The sequence below is a fragment of the Ursus americanus genome, chromosome 1 (genome assembly GCF_024610735.1).
Source record: "Ursus americanus isolate L20-20 chromosome 1, mUrsAme1.1.p, whole genome shotgun sequence".
In the NCBI taxonomy this organism is placed as follows: Eukaryota; Metazoa; Chordata; class Mammalia; order Carnivora; family Ursidae; genus Ursus; species Ursus americanus.
Window position 1 is genome coordinate 89268290 of NC_142127.1, and position 15610 is coordinate 89283899.

Consider the following 15610-nt stretch of genomic DNA (forward strand, 5'->3'; position numbering starts at 1 on the left):
TAGAGTTAACCATTAATGGCTGACTTTGGCAAATGTCTTGCCTGTGTTAAGCTTTGTAGAAAGAAAAAAGTTACTTGAAATACATTTTTCATAGCCAAACCATTAAACAGAAAAGAGGAGAGTGATTCCCTCCTAAATTTTGATAATATAAACATTTTTAAACTTGTTACAAGGAAAGGACCACTAACTTTAAGGAGGTTATACCTAAAAATATATAGTTATATATGATTTCTAATCTTGGAAATAGTGTTGAGGATGATAACTAATAGTCCAAATCATATTTCTCCTAAATGACTTTCTGGTTTCTGCATATGTAATTGAACCCACTGTTTATCCAAGTCCAACTATTAATGAGCTGTATTATAATAGAATATTAAACTTAGAGTTCTGTATTGAGTTCTTAAAAAATAACTTCTTCAACTTGGAAGGATCGTTGTGATTTGTCCTATAGACCATGTAGACTACAGTTTGAATCTGGTTCTGCCATCCACTCGTGGTATGAATTTGAGTCTGCTAAACCTCCCTGAACCTGATTCCTCTTAGAATTTTGAGAATAAAGGGAGGTAATCCACAGTGATTGGTACATTGATATAAATATGGTATATTTAATAAATGTTGCTCCCTATAAATAATTTCTAGAAAAGGCAGACCTTATCTATAGTGGCAGAATGTCTATCCATGGTTGCTTAGGGCTAGGTGTGGGGTTTACTAAAAGAAGTACTGGAGAACTTCTAGGGATGGTGGAAGAGGTCTGTCTCTTGGTTGTGGTGGTGGTTACTCAGGTGTATAGATTTCTCAAAATTGAAATATATATGTAAAATGGGTGCACTTAAAACTTTATGCAAATTAACCTCAGTAAAATTAACTTTTTGAAAGAGCTCTTAGTCTCTCAGTTATAACTAAGAGCTAAATAAAATAATTTCCAAGATTTTAGAGCTGCCTGGGACTTCCGTAATCGTAGTTTCCTCATTTTACCAATGATAAAATTGAGGCTTGGAAAAGTAAATGACTTATCCTAAGTCACACAATTATAGAAATGGCAAAACTGTGTTTTGAAGTCATTTCTGGCTCCCAGTCCAGGGTGTGTTCCACTTAATGTACTTGTGTAGTTACATGTAAATCGAAGTCTTTCCTATTCTTTAACTTAATAAACAGGTTCTTAATTCTGGATCCATGGATAGGTTTCATAGGGTCTATGAATTCTTTTAAATTATGTGTAAATTTTGTGAAAAAGAAATTATGTGCAAAACCATTTGCACTTGTATATTTTTCTGAGGAAAAGATTCATAGATTCCATGTGATTCAAGAAGTGTTAACCTCTGTTCTTGTGGTAGTATCCTGCTAGTATTTTTAATGTGTTTAAGTTAAGTAGTCTCCAATAGAGAAGTCATAAACGAATTGCTTATCAGCCACTGAACAATGTGTGCTACTAGATGGAGTTCCCTATCAGCCACAGTCTCAGAAATGTATTAGTAGATTATAAATTAAAAGAATTGTAGCAATTGGATTAGGCATCTTTAGAGGTGCTCTTTAAGTAGAAAATGGGAAGAGGAGGAAACCTGCCATGGTTTACTCATAGTTTCATCAGTTATAAAATGAGGATAATAACTGGGTTGTTCTGACCATTGAATGAAACCATGTTTTTAAAAGTGTACCAGGGGTGCCTGGGTGGCTCAGTCGGTTAAGTGTCCAACTCTTGGTTTCAGCTCAGGTCATGATCTCAGGGTTGTGAGATCGAGCCTACATTGGGCTCCGCGCTGGGTATGGAGCCTGCTTAAGATTCTCTCCCTCAGGGTGCCCGGGTGGCTCAGTCAGTTAAGCATCTGTCTTCAGCTCAGGTCATGATCCCAGGGTCCTGAGATCGAGCCCCATGTGGGGCTCCTGGCTCAGGTGGGAGCCTGCTTCTCCCTCTACCCCCTGCTCGTGCTATCTCTCTCTCTCAAATAAATAAAATCTTCAAAAACAAACAAATAAATAAATAAAGATTCTCTCCCTCTGCTCTGCTTGCGTGCACAATGCTTTCTCTCTCTCTCAAAAATACATACATATGTAAATAAAGTGTACAGTACAGTTCTGTTTCTTTCCTCATCCCCCCACTCCCTCTTTCACTTCCCACACCCTTTTAGAAAGACCTCAATTTCTAGATTCTCATATTTTTGTGAAAGGTATGCCTAAATAATCCTTGGGATTTAGAAGGAGAGTAAGATACATTTGGAGTTTTTATTACCATCAAGATCTAGTGAGATGCTGGAGTTATGCTTCAGAGTTTTATTCAAGGATAATGTCCAATGTATTTTATCAGTTGTTAATATTCATACAGATGACTCTTGAACAAGGCTCCCATATGCAGTCAAAAATTTGCATATAACTTTTGACTTCCCCAAAACTTAATTCCTGATAACCTACTCTTGACTACTAGCTTTACTGATAACAGTTGATCACATATTTTGTAGGTTATAAATATTATATACTTATAATAAAGTAGAAGAAAATGTTAAGACAAGTCGCAAGGAAGAGAAAATATACTTACAGTACTGTACTGTATTTATCGAAAAAATCTGCATATGAATGGACATGTGCAGGGGCGCCTGGGTGGCACAGCGGTTAAGCGTCTGCCTTCGGCTCAGGGCGTGATCCCGGCGATCTGGGATCGAGCCCCACATCAGGCTCCTCCACTATGAGCCTGCTTCTTCCTCTCCCACTCCTCCTGCTTGTGTTCCCTCTCTCGCTGGCTGTCTCTATCTCTGTCGAATAAATAAATAAAATCTTTAAAAAAAAAAAATGAATGGACGTGTGCAGTTCAAACCCACTTTCAGGAGTCATCTATACATGAATCAATGTGTAACTGAAAATTTAAAAATATTTTCCCTTTCATTCTCCAAAATAACTAAACTTATGCATGTGTTATAAAATTACCTGTTGATGTATATGGGGGAGGTGTGTGTGTGTTAGTGTGCGTTAGTGGCTATCACCAGCTAGATTATTCCCATATGAACCATAATTTGACATAGGGAATTATGTCAAACTATCTCACGGACTTTCTCATTAAAATGGTGATGATCCAGTACCTTGGAATCTCAATCAAGTCGAGACTTTGTCTTCATATCAGTGGTGTCGTTCATGGTGCTGGTTGTTTTTCAGACTCTGCTGAACTCACAGCAGTAACATTTTAATGTTTGTCTGAGGTGTTTACGTGTTCCCTGTCCCTTGTCTAGGTCACAGGGAATAGTTTTTTTTGAAAGTCATCTTTAGATCAGACCTAATCTTTCAGGCAGGTGAGAAGCAGCCTTAGCAAAGCAGTTGAGAGTATAGACTCTGTTGCCAGGCTGCCTGGGTTCAGATTTTGGCTTTGGCACTTAAATGTTAAATAACTTCTCTGTTCCTCTATAAAATGAGGGTGGTGACAAGTATTTAGATAGGACAGTGCCTAACAGAGTAAACACTATATGTTAGCTCCCATTTTTATTTTCAGAAATAATTGTATTTATCTCATAACAAATAGGTATTTGGTGGGTTTAAAGTAAGTCCTGCTCTTAAGTTGGGAGCAAAATTCACCAAGGGTGATGTAAAAGGAGGGTCCTTATCCCAAGTATTTCCTGGCACCAAACTGCGCTTACTGCCTTCCTGTTGCTAGAATGGCTACAGAGCCCCTAGCTCTCTTAGAACCAAAGCCCCGTGGAGGCTGGTGCTCCCATAAGTAGCCTCAAAAGTTGGAGTATTGCTGGCAGCAGGTGTCCATGACCTTAGGTACATACCCAAGTTGTCACCAGGCATTGGCTCTCTAGGGTGTTAGCATCGCTCCAGGGCACCATCTCTTTGCTGGAGTCAGGCCAGCTCTGGAAATGGAATCTGGGGGGGGGGGGGGGAGGCTTGGTGTCTAGAAGCCATGATATGGTAGACTGGTGGCTACAAGTCCGTCCTGCTGTTGTTCACCTGAGGCCCCCCAGGGCAGCACGAGGATAGAAATTCCAGATACAAGTCACAGGCTGGCTCTTGTCGGGGTAACAGAGCTTACTGGTGGTGTCGGGGCGACAGGACTTTAGGGAGAGTTGAATGAGTAATGACTAATCAGGATAGATACTACGTTGCTGGAGGAGTGTCTCTTGAGGCCCCTTTAGTTACTGGATTGTGGGTCATCCAGGAGACTGTGGGCAGGAAACCCAAAGCTAAAATTTTAGCCCTTGTTTTCACTGAGCTTTTAAGGTGATGTAATACTCTAAATAAACATATGCTGTCTTCTGGTGGGAATTACATTTCCAAAAATAATTTTTTAGTTGAGGGCCTATCTGTAGCAGCCCGGAAAGGGCAAGTGCTTGGTCAGGACTGCTTTTGCTGTTGGGGGATGGGAGGGACTACCCTGTTCATATGATTGCTGTGGGAGCCTGTGTTTCCTTGAGGAGCGCCACTGATGGGAGTTACAAAACATCTTTCACCAGATTACTCTAAGGCACTTAAAGAAGACTTGAGCTGCATGGTATTTCAGTCCATTTAGCAGAACACCTTGTGGTTCATTCTGTCAAGCAAGTGAAACGATAAACATTAAGCTAAAAGCTTCTAATCAACCTTCCATTTATAGAAGGCTGTTGATCAGCTTGGGTAGAGTAATTGTGAGTACATCTCGTAGTCTGTCTTAACTTTTGTTCTTCAGCAAAGACAGTTGTCCTTTCTGGTCATCATTCTGTCACACTAAGGTGTAGTGGGAACGTGTAAATACCATGGAAAGCTGTGTGATGCAGTTCAAGAAGGCCCTGGAATATGCAACTGCATACTTGGGTGAATTGAGCAGGTTAATTCCTCTGAGTGTTAACGATCTCATCTACAAGTGTAGTTGCCTTTTTTCTACCTACTCACCTATCTACCCATCTATTCCCCTTGTTTGGGGGAATTAACTGAGAAAATACTGGGCATAGGGCTAGAAGTCATGAATTTGTTAGGACATTAGAGCTAGAAATAGCAATGGTAATCATTTTTCTAGTCTATTAACTTATTTTCCAAAGAAGGGTAATTAAGGAACTTAACCAAGTCACAAGGCTGTTTGACAAATATGGAGTATTACAGAAATGCTCAGGGCTTTTTGGAATGGTGTGATGGTTTAGCACAATAATAAAAGAATGTTCTCTGTTTGTATGGCCCCTACATGAGTAAGTAATGAATGAGTCTCAGAGGGGTGGAGGTAGAGTATGTATAAGAACCATTAGAAGGGGAGCTTTTCCAAATTACATAGGTTTTCTGCTCCATGGAGGGGGGAGGCTGGAATTATTGGGGAATGGCCAGCAATGGGTGGGGAGGGTGTAAATTTTTTTCTTTCAAAAACTGTCATAAGCATATTCTTAAAAAGAAGTTTAAACTGTGCAGAAGATTTTATCATATACAATGAAAAGTAAATTAGGGTGTCCGGGTGGCTCAGTTGGTTGAGCCTTCAGGTCTTGGTTTCGGCTCAGGTCATGATCTCAGGGTCTTGAGATTGAGCCCCGTATTAGGGTCTGCATGCCGAGTCAGCTTGGATTCTTTCCCTCTCCCTCCCTCTCTGCTCCTTCCACCCCCCCCCCCACCGCACACGTGCTCCTGCTCTTTCTCTCTCCCTCTCTCATAAACGAATGAATGAATAAATAAATAAATAAAATCTTTAAAAAAAAAAGTGAACCTCCCATATAGGTTCCAACCTTAGCAGTAATTACAGTTTTTTGTTGTAGTTGTTACTGTTAAGTTTCTTATGTGTCATTCTAGAAACATTGTATATAAATATATAAGAATATACTTGTGTATATTAATGGAAGCATATATACGGTTCTATACCCCTTGTGTTTTTTTTTTTATTTAGTATCAGCACATGTAGAGCTATTTTTTAAAAAGGGCTACATAGTGTTATAAATAAAGATGTACCCGTGCATATTTAACAGTCCTAGTTGATAGATATTTAGTATTTCAGGTTTTCTGCTTTTAAAACAATACAATAGTAAACATCCTGGTACGTCTTCGGTATAGTCCAAGTATACCTATGGGATAAATTCCTAAACGTGGAATTATTAAAGGATGTATGCAGTTTAGATTTTGATAGATTGGCCTAGGTGTATGTGCTTAGAAAAACTCCCCTGGTATTTAGGAAAAATATATTCCTTCTAAAGCAGAGTAAGACTTGGTTTGACTTTAACGAAACTCACATGCTCACTTTCTTGTTTTCACTTACAGCCTGTGCCTACTGCACTGGCTCAGGTAGATAGAGAAAAAATCTATCAGTGGATCAATGAGCTGTCCAGTCCTGAGACGAGGGAAAATGCTTTGCTGGAGCTGAGTAAGAAGCGAGAGTCTGTTCCTGATCTCGCACCCATGCTGTGGCATTCATTTGGTACTATTGCAGCACTTTTACAGGTGGGTATATATCTGTGAGTTGCAGTTCAGTCCTGCTCATCACCCTTCTGTCTCTCTGCCTTTGCTCAAATGATTTTGAAGACTTTAGCAGAATCAATCTTTAAATATTAGCATTTGTAAGAATCTGTTTTAGAAAAGTCTGTAAGGTGTTTGTTAAAATGCAGGTTCAATAGATCTTACCCAAAAGAATTATTTAGTCTAAGATTGAAAAATCTGTATTTTTAACAAGCACCTGCCCTGTTCTTAGGTCATTCTGATGCAGGTAGTCTGAGAACCACACTTTGAGAAACACAGCTTTAGGAATACTACAAGACATTTCTAGGTGACAGAGGAGAAGGTGAAAGGTAAAGTATAAGAACCGCAGGGCATATTCTGGTTAACAGAAATGTTAAGATAAAGATATAACAGCTATAGGATGAGAGATAGGTACGCTTGTACATTAAAGAATAAATCACTGAATTGTGGTTCTGACTGTAATGGTCATTGGTGGGGAATAAATTGATACAGTATGATCCTAAGATACCAAGATAATGGAATAATCATCCTTTAAAGTATTGTCTGAAATTCCTAATAATTAATTTTTCAAATCTGTTAAGTAAATTTGCATTCAATTCCTACTTCATGTAGCCAAGAAACTAATCTTCTTTTTAATTAAAGTATAATTAACATATGATGTTCTATTAGTTTCAAGTGTTCAATATAATGATTCAACAATTGAACAATTCTATACTCATTGCTTATCACATTAAGTGTATTCTTAATCCCTAAAACTAATCTTTTTTATAGGAACATTTTCAATAAAAGTTTTACAATTAAAATAAAAGGAATTGTATACAGCAGATCATCCCCTTTGGACAGAGACTACACATACCCACTGCTGTTTGCATGTGTCTCCATGCATATACTCCTGTTCTTATCTCTCCCTTTTTGCATTTGCTACCTGACCAAACTCAGACTTCTTTATGAGTCACTGTGGTTGATTTACTGACACTTGTTATCTGGCCAATTATCTTAGCACTGTAGCTTAACACAGGGTGTCTACAAAAAGAAGGGATTATAACTATAACAGCCACAGCCCCTCAAGTGAAGGCCTCAACAGATGCTGGATATAAGAGGAAGTGTAGGTGACCACAGTTACCTCCAGAGGAGTTTTCCTAGAGACCTGTGTAGAAATGTCTCATAGTCTCAGGTATATTTGTGATAAAAAGATAGGAGCATCATTTGTTTATTTTTGCTCGCCCTTTGATGATTCAGTTCTTAGAGGATATATAGAATTAAGGGTCGGGGGGGTCTCTAGGGTTTTTGCTTTAATACCATGGAAATGAACTTTGAAATAGTTATTCTTTATTCATCTGGTGCTGGTTTCATTTTTAGGAAATTGTAAATATTTATCCATCTATCAACCCACCCACCTTGACAGCACACCAGTCTAACAGAGTTTGCAATGCTCTGGCATTACTGCAATGTGTGGCATCACACCCAGAAACCAGGTAGGCGCTTTGTTGAGTCTGATGATGGGGGTTTGTATGAAATACAGTCTTTTTCTGAATGATGAGAGAAGGGCCTGCAGTAGGAGTAGGAAGCGTGTGTGTGGATATGGATCTTCAGGATTCTCATTTGCTTTTTTTTCCCTGAAGAATTTCTCTTCTCTAATTCACCAGGTTTTCATGTAGTAACAGTATCGTATTGTTTAACATGCTCTTCTATACCTTTTTTTTCTTTTTTTTGTTGTTGTGGTAAAATATATGTAAGATAAACTTACCATTTCAACTCTCTTTAAGCATAGAGTTCAGTAGTATTGGGCAACCATCCCCACGATACATCTCCATGCATCTTTTCATTGTATAAAACTGAAACGTTACCCATTAAACCATAACTCCCCATTCCCATAGCCCCTGGTAACCATTCTACTTTCTGTCTCTTTGATCCTGACTACTCTGATACCTCATTTAAGTGGAATCATTCAGTATTTGTCTTTTTGTGATTGGCTTATTTCATTTAGTATAACATCCATATTGTAGCATATGTCAGAATTTCCTTCCTTTTTAAGGCTGAATAATAATCCATTGTCTCATTTACTTTTTACCCATTCACAGCAGTTAACTTGAAAGAGTGTTCACAGGGCCTGTGGCTGGCTCAGTCAGTAGAGCATGCGACTCTTGAACTTGGGCTCATGAGTTCGAGCCCCACGTTGAGGGTGGAGTTTACTATTAAAATAATTAAAAGGGTAGTGTTCACATCTCAAGAAAGGTCAGACATGTAGATATTTCTCCCTCCTGAATCCATGGTAGGCATCACTACGTGAGGCACAATGCATGGCATTTACTAGGAGTTCAGTAAATATTTGAACCCAGCATTTTTTTTCCCACTGAACCTAGATTTGGCTTCAGAATCTTTTTTTTTTTTTTTTTAAAGATTTTATTTATTTATTTGACAGAGAGAGACAGCCAGCGAGAGAGGGAACACAGCAGGGGGAGTGGGAGAGGAAGAAGCAGGCTCATAGCGGAGGAGCCTGATGTGGGACTCGATCCTGGTACGCCAGGATCACGCCCTGAGCCGAAGGCAGACGCTTTAACGACTGCGCTACCCAGGCGCCCCCCAGAATCTTTCTTAACACAGGATCCTAGACAACCTTGTAATAGATCAGAATTGGCATGCCAGTTGGCCTGCTACATCTGACAAGAAAAAGGAAATCTTGTTCAGTAATCTGCTTTGTGAACTCTATGGTTCTAAGGCATTTAAAAGTCATCTTATTAAAGTCTTTTGTCTCTTTATCAATTATAAAATCTGAGTGCTAGGTTGGCACTGAGATTGCAGAACTTTAGAGATGTTACTGTGAAAATTATTCTTAAGCACTTAAGAAAAATGCAAGAGTACTTTGTGTGTTAAAAATTTAGAGTGTTTGGGGGCGCCTGGGTGGCACAGCGGTTAAGCATGTGCCTTCGGCTCAGGGCGTGATCCTGGCGTTCTGGGATCGAGCCCCACATCGGGCTCCTCTGCTAGGAGCCTGCTTCTTCCTCTCCCACTCCCCCTGCTTGTGTTCCCTCTCTCGCTGGCTGTCTCTATCTCTGTCAAATAAATAAATAAAATCTTAAAAAAAAAAATTTAGAGTGTTTGCTCTCCCACAAGGTGTTAACTATAAATAATACAAAGTAATTGGTTCTGTATTAGTTGCCTGACATATTAGCTTCCGATTACAATGTTTTTAGAGGGGCACTTGTATGGCTCAGTCGGTTAGGCCTCCAACTCTTGATTTCAGCTCAGGTCATGATCTTGGGGTCGTAAGATCGAGCCCCAGGTCGGGCTCCACACTCAGCACCGAATCTGCTTGAGATTCTTTTCTTCCTTTCCCTCCCCTTCTGCTCAACCCTGCATGTGTGCACTGTCTCTTTCTCTAAAATAAATAAATAAAATCTTTAAAATGTTTTTAGCATACTTAGTGTATCTGAACTGCTCTAACAACAAAAAAACAAAACAGTGTGCTTTTAAGCATAACAGTTAAATCTGATAATGGCTGCTTTGTTTTCTCATCTTGGTTTACAAGGTTTTGTCTGACTGTACCTGTGAATATTGTTACTTAGTTATAAATTAGGTGAGGGAAGGCACCTAGGAGAATCTCTTAGGCACTTAATGGCATTTTATGACCTATTTTTTAAAATCCACAGTTGGATATTTTATCAGTTTTTCAGGTACTTGGTGCTGATTACAGGGAAAATCAGGTATTCTCTTAACCGTGACCTAGACTAGATTTTTTTTAACCTTGACATTGTCATTTTGAGCTAGATTTTGTGGTTGGAGGTGGGGAGTGAAAGGGGTCTGTCCTGTTTAGCAGCATCCCTGGCCTCTGCTCACTGGATGCCAATAGCACCCCCTCAGTTGTGACAACCAAAAATATCTCCAGATATTGTCACATGTACCCTGGTGGGCAAAATCACCCCAACTGAGAACCACAGGTCTAGACTAATGACCAGTAACTCTTTTCTAGAGATTCCTTGGTTAGGCAACGTTACGGGCCTTACAGAATGAACTGTCTGGAAATTGAGTGTTCAAAATCCTTAGAAATGAACTCAGGGCTCTGATTGGGATTATTTTTTTCTTCCAGGTCAGCATTTCTTGCAGCACACATCCCACTTTTTTTGTACCCCTTTTTGCACACTGTCAGCAAAACACGGCCCTTTGAATATCTTCGGCTAACCAGTCTTGGAGTTATTGGTAAGTTATTGGGGTGGTTTTGCAAGTCTGAAATCTTCATTCATAATAGTGATCTTAGGTGTTTTGTCTTTTATAGCTTTTGTTCACCATTTGGTTTTGTTTTTGAGGTTGAGTCTATTTTTACGAATAATTGAGGACATAATAATAAATAGTAATAAATGATAAATGTTAATAATAAGTAAATAACTAATACGATAGTTCTTTTTTTTTTTTTTTTTGACAGAGAGCCAGCGAGAGAGAGAACACAAGCAGGGGGAGTGGGAGAGGAAGAAGCAGGCTCACAGCGGAGGAGCCCGATGCAGGGCTCAATCCCATAATGCCGGGATCACGCCCTGAGCCGAAGGCAGACGCTTAACCGCTATGCCACCCAGGCGCCCCTAATACAATAGTTCTTATCAAGTACCATTCTGAGTGTTGTTAATAAGGGTATGAGGCCCAACATTTGGAATTAAATTCCGCATATGTATAGAAACAATTACTGGGGGGCGCCTGGATGGCACAGCGGTTAAGCGTCTGCCTTCGGCTCAGGGTGTGATCCCGGCGATCTGGGATCAAGCCCCACATCAGGCTCTTCTGCTATGAGCCTGCTTCTTCCTCTCCCACTCCCCCTGCTTGTGTTCCTTCTCTTGCTGGCTGTCTCTATCTCTGTCAAATAAATAAAATCTTAAAAAAAAAAAAAAGAAAGAAACAATTACTGGAATCGTAGGGAAAATAAAGAACAAGCTGAAGTCAACAAAGAGTATTACAGAGAAAAGAACTTGAGTTGTTTTTTTGGGACGCCTGGGTGGCTCAGTCTGTTAAGTGTCCAACTCTTGATTTCAGCTCAGGTCATCATCTCAGGGTTGTGAGACTGAGCTCCCGTGTCGGGCTCTCTGCTGAGTGTGGTGCCTGCTTGGGTTTCTCTCTCTCCCTCTCCCCCCCCCCCCCCGCGCTTGAGCCCATGCACTCTGAAAAAAAAGAAAAAAAGAATTTGTGTTGGTTTTTTTTGTTTTGTTTTGTTTCTCTTTCTAACTTCTAAGCTATTCCCCCATAACTACAGATGTTCGTCCTCTGTTTCACCTAGTTGAATTTTTGCATGCCAAAGTTAATGTTTCCACATATATTTACTATGGGAGATGTGTCTAAAATATGTTTCACTCAAGAAAATAATATATTAGCTGTTTCAGATCTCAGACTCCCAGATAGTAAAGAACTGTCTTTGGATTTGTGAAAAATAAATGCATTCAAGGTTTCTTTCCAAATTCCCTTCAGTGTCTTTTATTCATAGTTTTTGCTCACATACTGACCAAACAATAAGAACATTGTACAAACTTTGTTTTGTTTGGTTATTGTTTTTATGTTCAACCTGTGTTCATATCCCTATGATTATAAACCATGGGTCAGGAAGTATACTTTAAAAGAGTTTAGTCCTTCTGTCGCTTCTCAGCCTTTTGGCTAAGATCAAGTGTAGTATCTGTTCTTACCAGTTTAAAAGTTTTGTACTTCTGAGACATACTTCTTAGAGACATTTTATTGTACATTTAAGGAGTAGCTGCTATCTTGGGGCACCTGGGTGGCACAGCGGTTAAGCGTCTGCCTTCGGCTCAGGGCGTGATCCCGGCGTTGTGGGATCGAGCCCCACATCAGGCTCCTCTGCTGGGAGCCTGCTTCTCCCTCTCCCACTCCCTCTGCTTGTGTTCCCTCTCTCACTGGCTGTCTCTCTCTCTGTCAAATAAATAAATAAAATCTTTAAAAAAAAAAAAAAAAGGATCATCATGACCAAGTGGGTTTATCCCAGGAATGCATGATGGCTTAACTTTTAAAAGTCAGACAATATAGGGGTGCCTGATTGACTCAGTTGGTAAAGCGTGCAGCTCTTGATCTCAGGGTTGTGAGTTCAAGCCCCAGATTGGGTGTAGAGATTACTTAAAAATAAAATCTTTTTTTTTTAAGGTGTTATTTATTTATTTGACAGAAAAAGAGGCAGTGAGGAAGGGAACACAAGCAGGGGGAGTGGGAAAGGGAGAAGCAGCCTTCCTGCTGAGCGGGGAGCCTGATATGGGGCTCGATCCCAGGATGCCGGGATCATGACCTGAGCCGAAGGCAGAAGCTTAATGACTGAGCCACCCAGGCGCCCCTAAAAATAAGATCTTTAAAAAAAAAAAAAATCAGTCAATATAATTGACCATATCAACAAACTAAAGAAGAAACATTGTATGACCATTTCTTTTGTTTAAAAAAAAAAGCCTTTGGGGCGCCTGGGTGGCACAGCGGTTAAGCGTCTGCCTTCGGCTCAGGACATGATCCTGGCGTTATGGGATCGAGCCCCACATCAGGCTCTTCCACTATGAGCCTGCTTCTTCCTCTCCCACTCCCCCTGCTTGTGTTCCCTCTCTCACTGGCTGTCTCTATCTCTGTCGAATAAATAAATAAAATCTAAAAAAATAATAATAATAATAAAAAGACTTTGATAGTATTCATCATCCATTTATGATAAAAACTCCAACAAAGTAGAAATAGGAGGAACTTTCTCAACCCGATAGAGTTTAAAAAAAATAAATCCTACAGTTAAGGTCATAGTTAATGTGAAAAACCACGCGTTGTCCCCTGAGATTGAGAACAAGGCAAAGATATGTATTCTCACCCCTCCTATTCAGTATCATCCTGGAAATCCTATGTGTTGCAACAAGGCAAGAGAAAAAAATAAAGGGCATAGAACTTAGAAAAAAATTAGATTGTCTATTCATTTTACATGCTAGCTAAAATAGTCAGAAATGGAAAATTTAAAAACCTACCATTTGTAATAGCACCAAAACATGATGTAAGTCTTAACAAAAGATGTGCAATATTTGTAGCTAAAAAACTGCAAAGCAATGATGAAAGAAATCAAAAGAAGACATAAATAAATGCAGAGATGTACTGTGTTCATTGATTGGTCTATCATTGATTCAATATTATTGAGATGTCAGTTCCCCCCAAATTGATATATATATATAGATTTAGAGCAATTCCACAAAATCCCAGCAGGTTTTTTTTTTTTAATAGAAACTGACAAGCTGTTCCTAAAAGTTATATGGAAAGGCAAATGAACTAGAATATCCAGGGTTTTTTTGTTTTAAAGATTTTGGAGAGAGAGTGTGTGTGAGCCCAGGGAGGGGCAGAGGAAGAGGGGAAGCAGAGCGTGAAGCCCAACATGGGGCTCAATCCCAAGACCCTGAGATCGTGACTTGAGCTGAAACCAAGAGTTGGTCACTCAACCAACTGAGCCATCCTGGCGCCCCTAGAATATCCAGTTTTTAAAAAGAAGGACAAAGCTGGAAGGTGTATACTACCTGATTTCAAGACCTACTGGAAGACCAGTTGTCAAGACAGCATGTTATTAGAGAAACACTAGACTTGTCGATCAACGGAGCCGAATTGCGGAGTCCAGAAATCGACCCATACAGATATGGTTAATTGATTTTTGACAAAGGTGCAAACACAATTTAGTGGAGAAAGGATAGTCTTTTCAATAAATGGTGCTGAAACAATTAGATATCCATATGTAAAGCAATGAGCCACGACCTATACCTTGTACTCTATAAAAGTTAACTCAGAATGGATTTTAGACCTGCATGTAAAGTCTAAATGAAAATAGTAATTGGACATCAGCTTTAGATCATATTAGTAAATTATGGTATATAGTGTTTGCTATGGCATTTAAAGATGTAGCATTTTGTGGATTGCCAGTTCTTGTTAAATGATATTCCTTTCTCTTCTAAAGTGATTGATTTTAGTTACTACAGATCTGATTAACCTAGGCCTTTCATATAAAAGCTAGTTGATACATTGGGCAGCTTGGGGACCAGTCATTTGTTTAATGGGGCTCTGCTTCCCTGTGTACAGAATGGAGAAGATTAATACTGAACTGTGTCTGTTACCTTGGTCAATGGTGTCAGGTTAGAACTCAATAGAATTGGGATAAATTTTAAAAATCATTTGTTCCAACTCTTATTTTATAGGTAAACAGGCCTATAAAGAGAAGGTAGCTCTGTCAAATTTAGGTAAACTAGTTGTGGAACTAGGATTAGAGTTGAGGTGTGTGTGTTGCTTGTTTGGGTATACCCTACCATGTTTGCACTCTTTGGAGAAAGTGACAAACAGCCAAGAAGCAATGTTTGTTTATGTCCATTGTGAAGTAGGATTCAAACTGACACCATTTTTTTGCTACCTGGGAATATCCTTTTATACTGATACAGAATTCTTCTCTCTTACCTAAAATAAATGGAGACTAGATGGTGATATTATTGTGTAGTTGTCTACCAACAGTAATAGAAAAATGATTTAGAGGGCTGACCTGCTGGTAACCATGTGATGGGCGAAACTTGGTACCTGATCTTTGAAATGCTGACTGATAAAATCAACCTGTGCTTCCTCTTCCTCTTTTTTTTTTTTTTTTTTTTTACATCAGTATGAATCTGATTCTCTGACATGAACCCCAGTTTGTGTTCTCTGCTATTTAAGTTCCACAACTAGCTGGATGAAACCTACAAAGTTCATTTTAATTAAAAACCCTGACTCGAAATAATTTTGTTTGTCCCTATTTTCTTTAGGTGCCCTAGTGAAAACAGATGAACAGGAAGTAATCAACTTTTTATTGACAACAGAAATTATCCCTTTGTGTTTGCGCATTATGGAATCTGGAAGTGAACTTTCTAAAACGGTATGTGCTTTTCAACTTATATTCTATATTGTGTTGGCTCTTGAACTGCTTTATGGTCCTAGGGTCATTTTCTGTGTCCCTTCAGGCTTTTTGAAACTTCTATGTATTTATTTTCTCTTTTAGATAAAAATTGTTTAAAAAATGACCATTTAAAAACCCCAATCCTTAAAAGGAATATAAAGTTAAAGACTGAATTTCTCCCTTTTCTCTGAACCCACTTCTCCAAAGGTGTATTATTCCAGACACCTTTTTTTTTTTTTTTTTTTTTTAATTTCTTTATTGGGAAGAGAGAGCACAAGCAGTAAGGGAGAGGGAGAAGCAGGCTCTCCACTGAGCAGGGAGCCTGAC

The 15610-nt window shown here is 39.2% G+C and overlaps 1 protein-coding gene and 1 non-coding gene across 2 annotated transcripts in view; both read left to right on the forward strand.

Annotated features, from left to right (window-relative positions):
• CNOT9 (CCR4-NOT transcription complex subunit 9) overlaps positions 1 to 15610 on the forward strand; it is a 29314-nt gene that overhangs the window by 4413 nt on the left and 9291 nt on the right. Inside the window, exons 2-5 of the mRNA XM_045777620.2 lie at positions 6190 to 6369; positions 7744 to 7859; positions 10472 to 10581; positions 15153 to 15262. Coding sequence (XP_045633576.1) covers positions 6190 to 6369; positions 7744 to 7859; positions 10472 to 10581; positions 15153 to 15262 — 516 coding nt within the window. The remainder of the gene's footprint in view (positions 1 to 6189; positions 6370 to 7743; positions 7860 to 10471; positions 10582 to 15152; positions 15263 to 15610) is intronic.
• LOC123779487 (U2 spliceosomal RNA) lies at positions 11996 to 12181 on the forward strand. Its single transcript, XR_006776203.2, has one exon. It is a non-coding gene; the product is annotated as a U2 spliceosomal RNA (small nuclear RNA).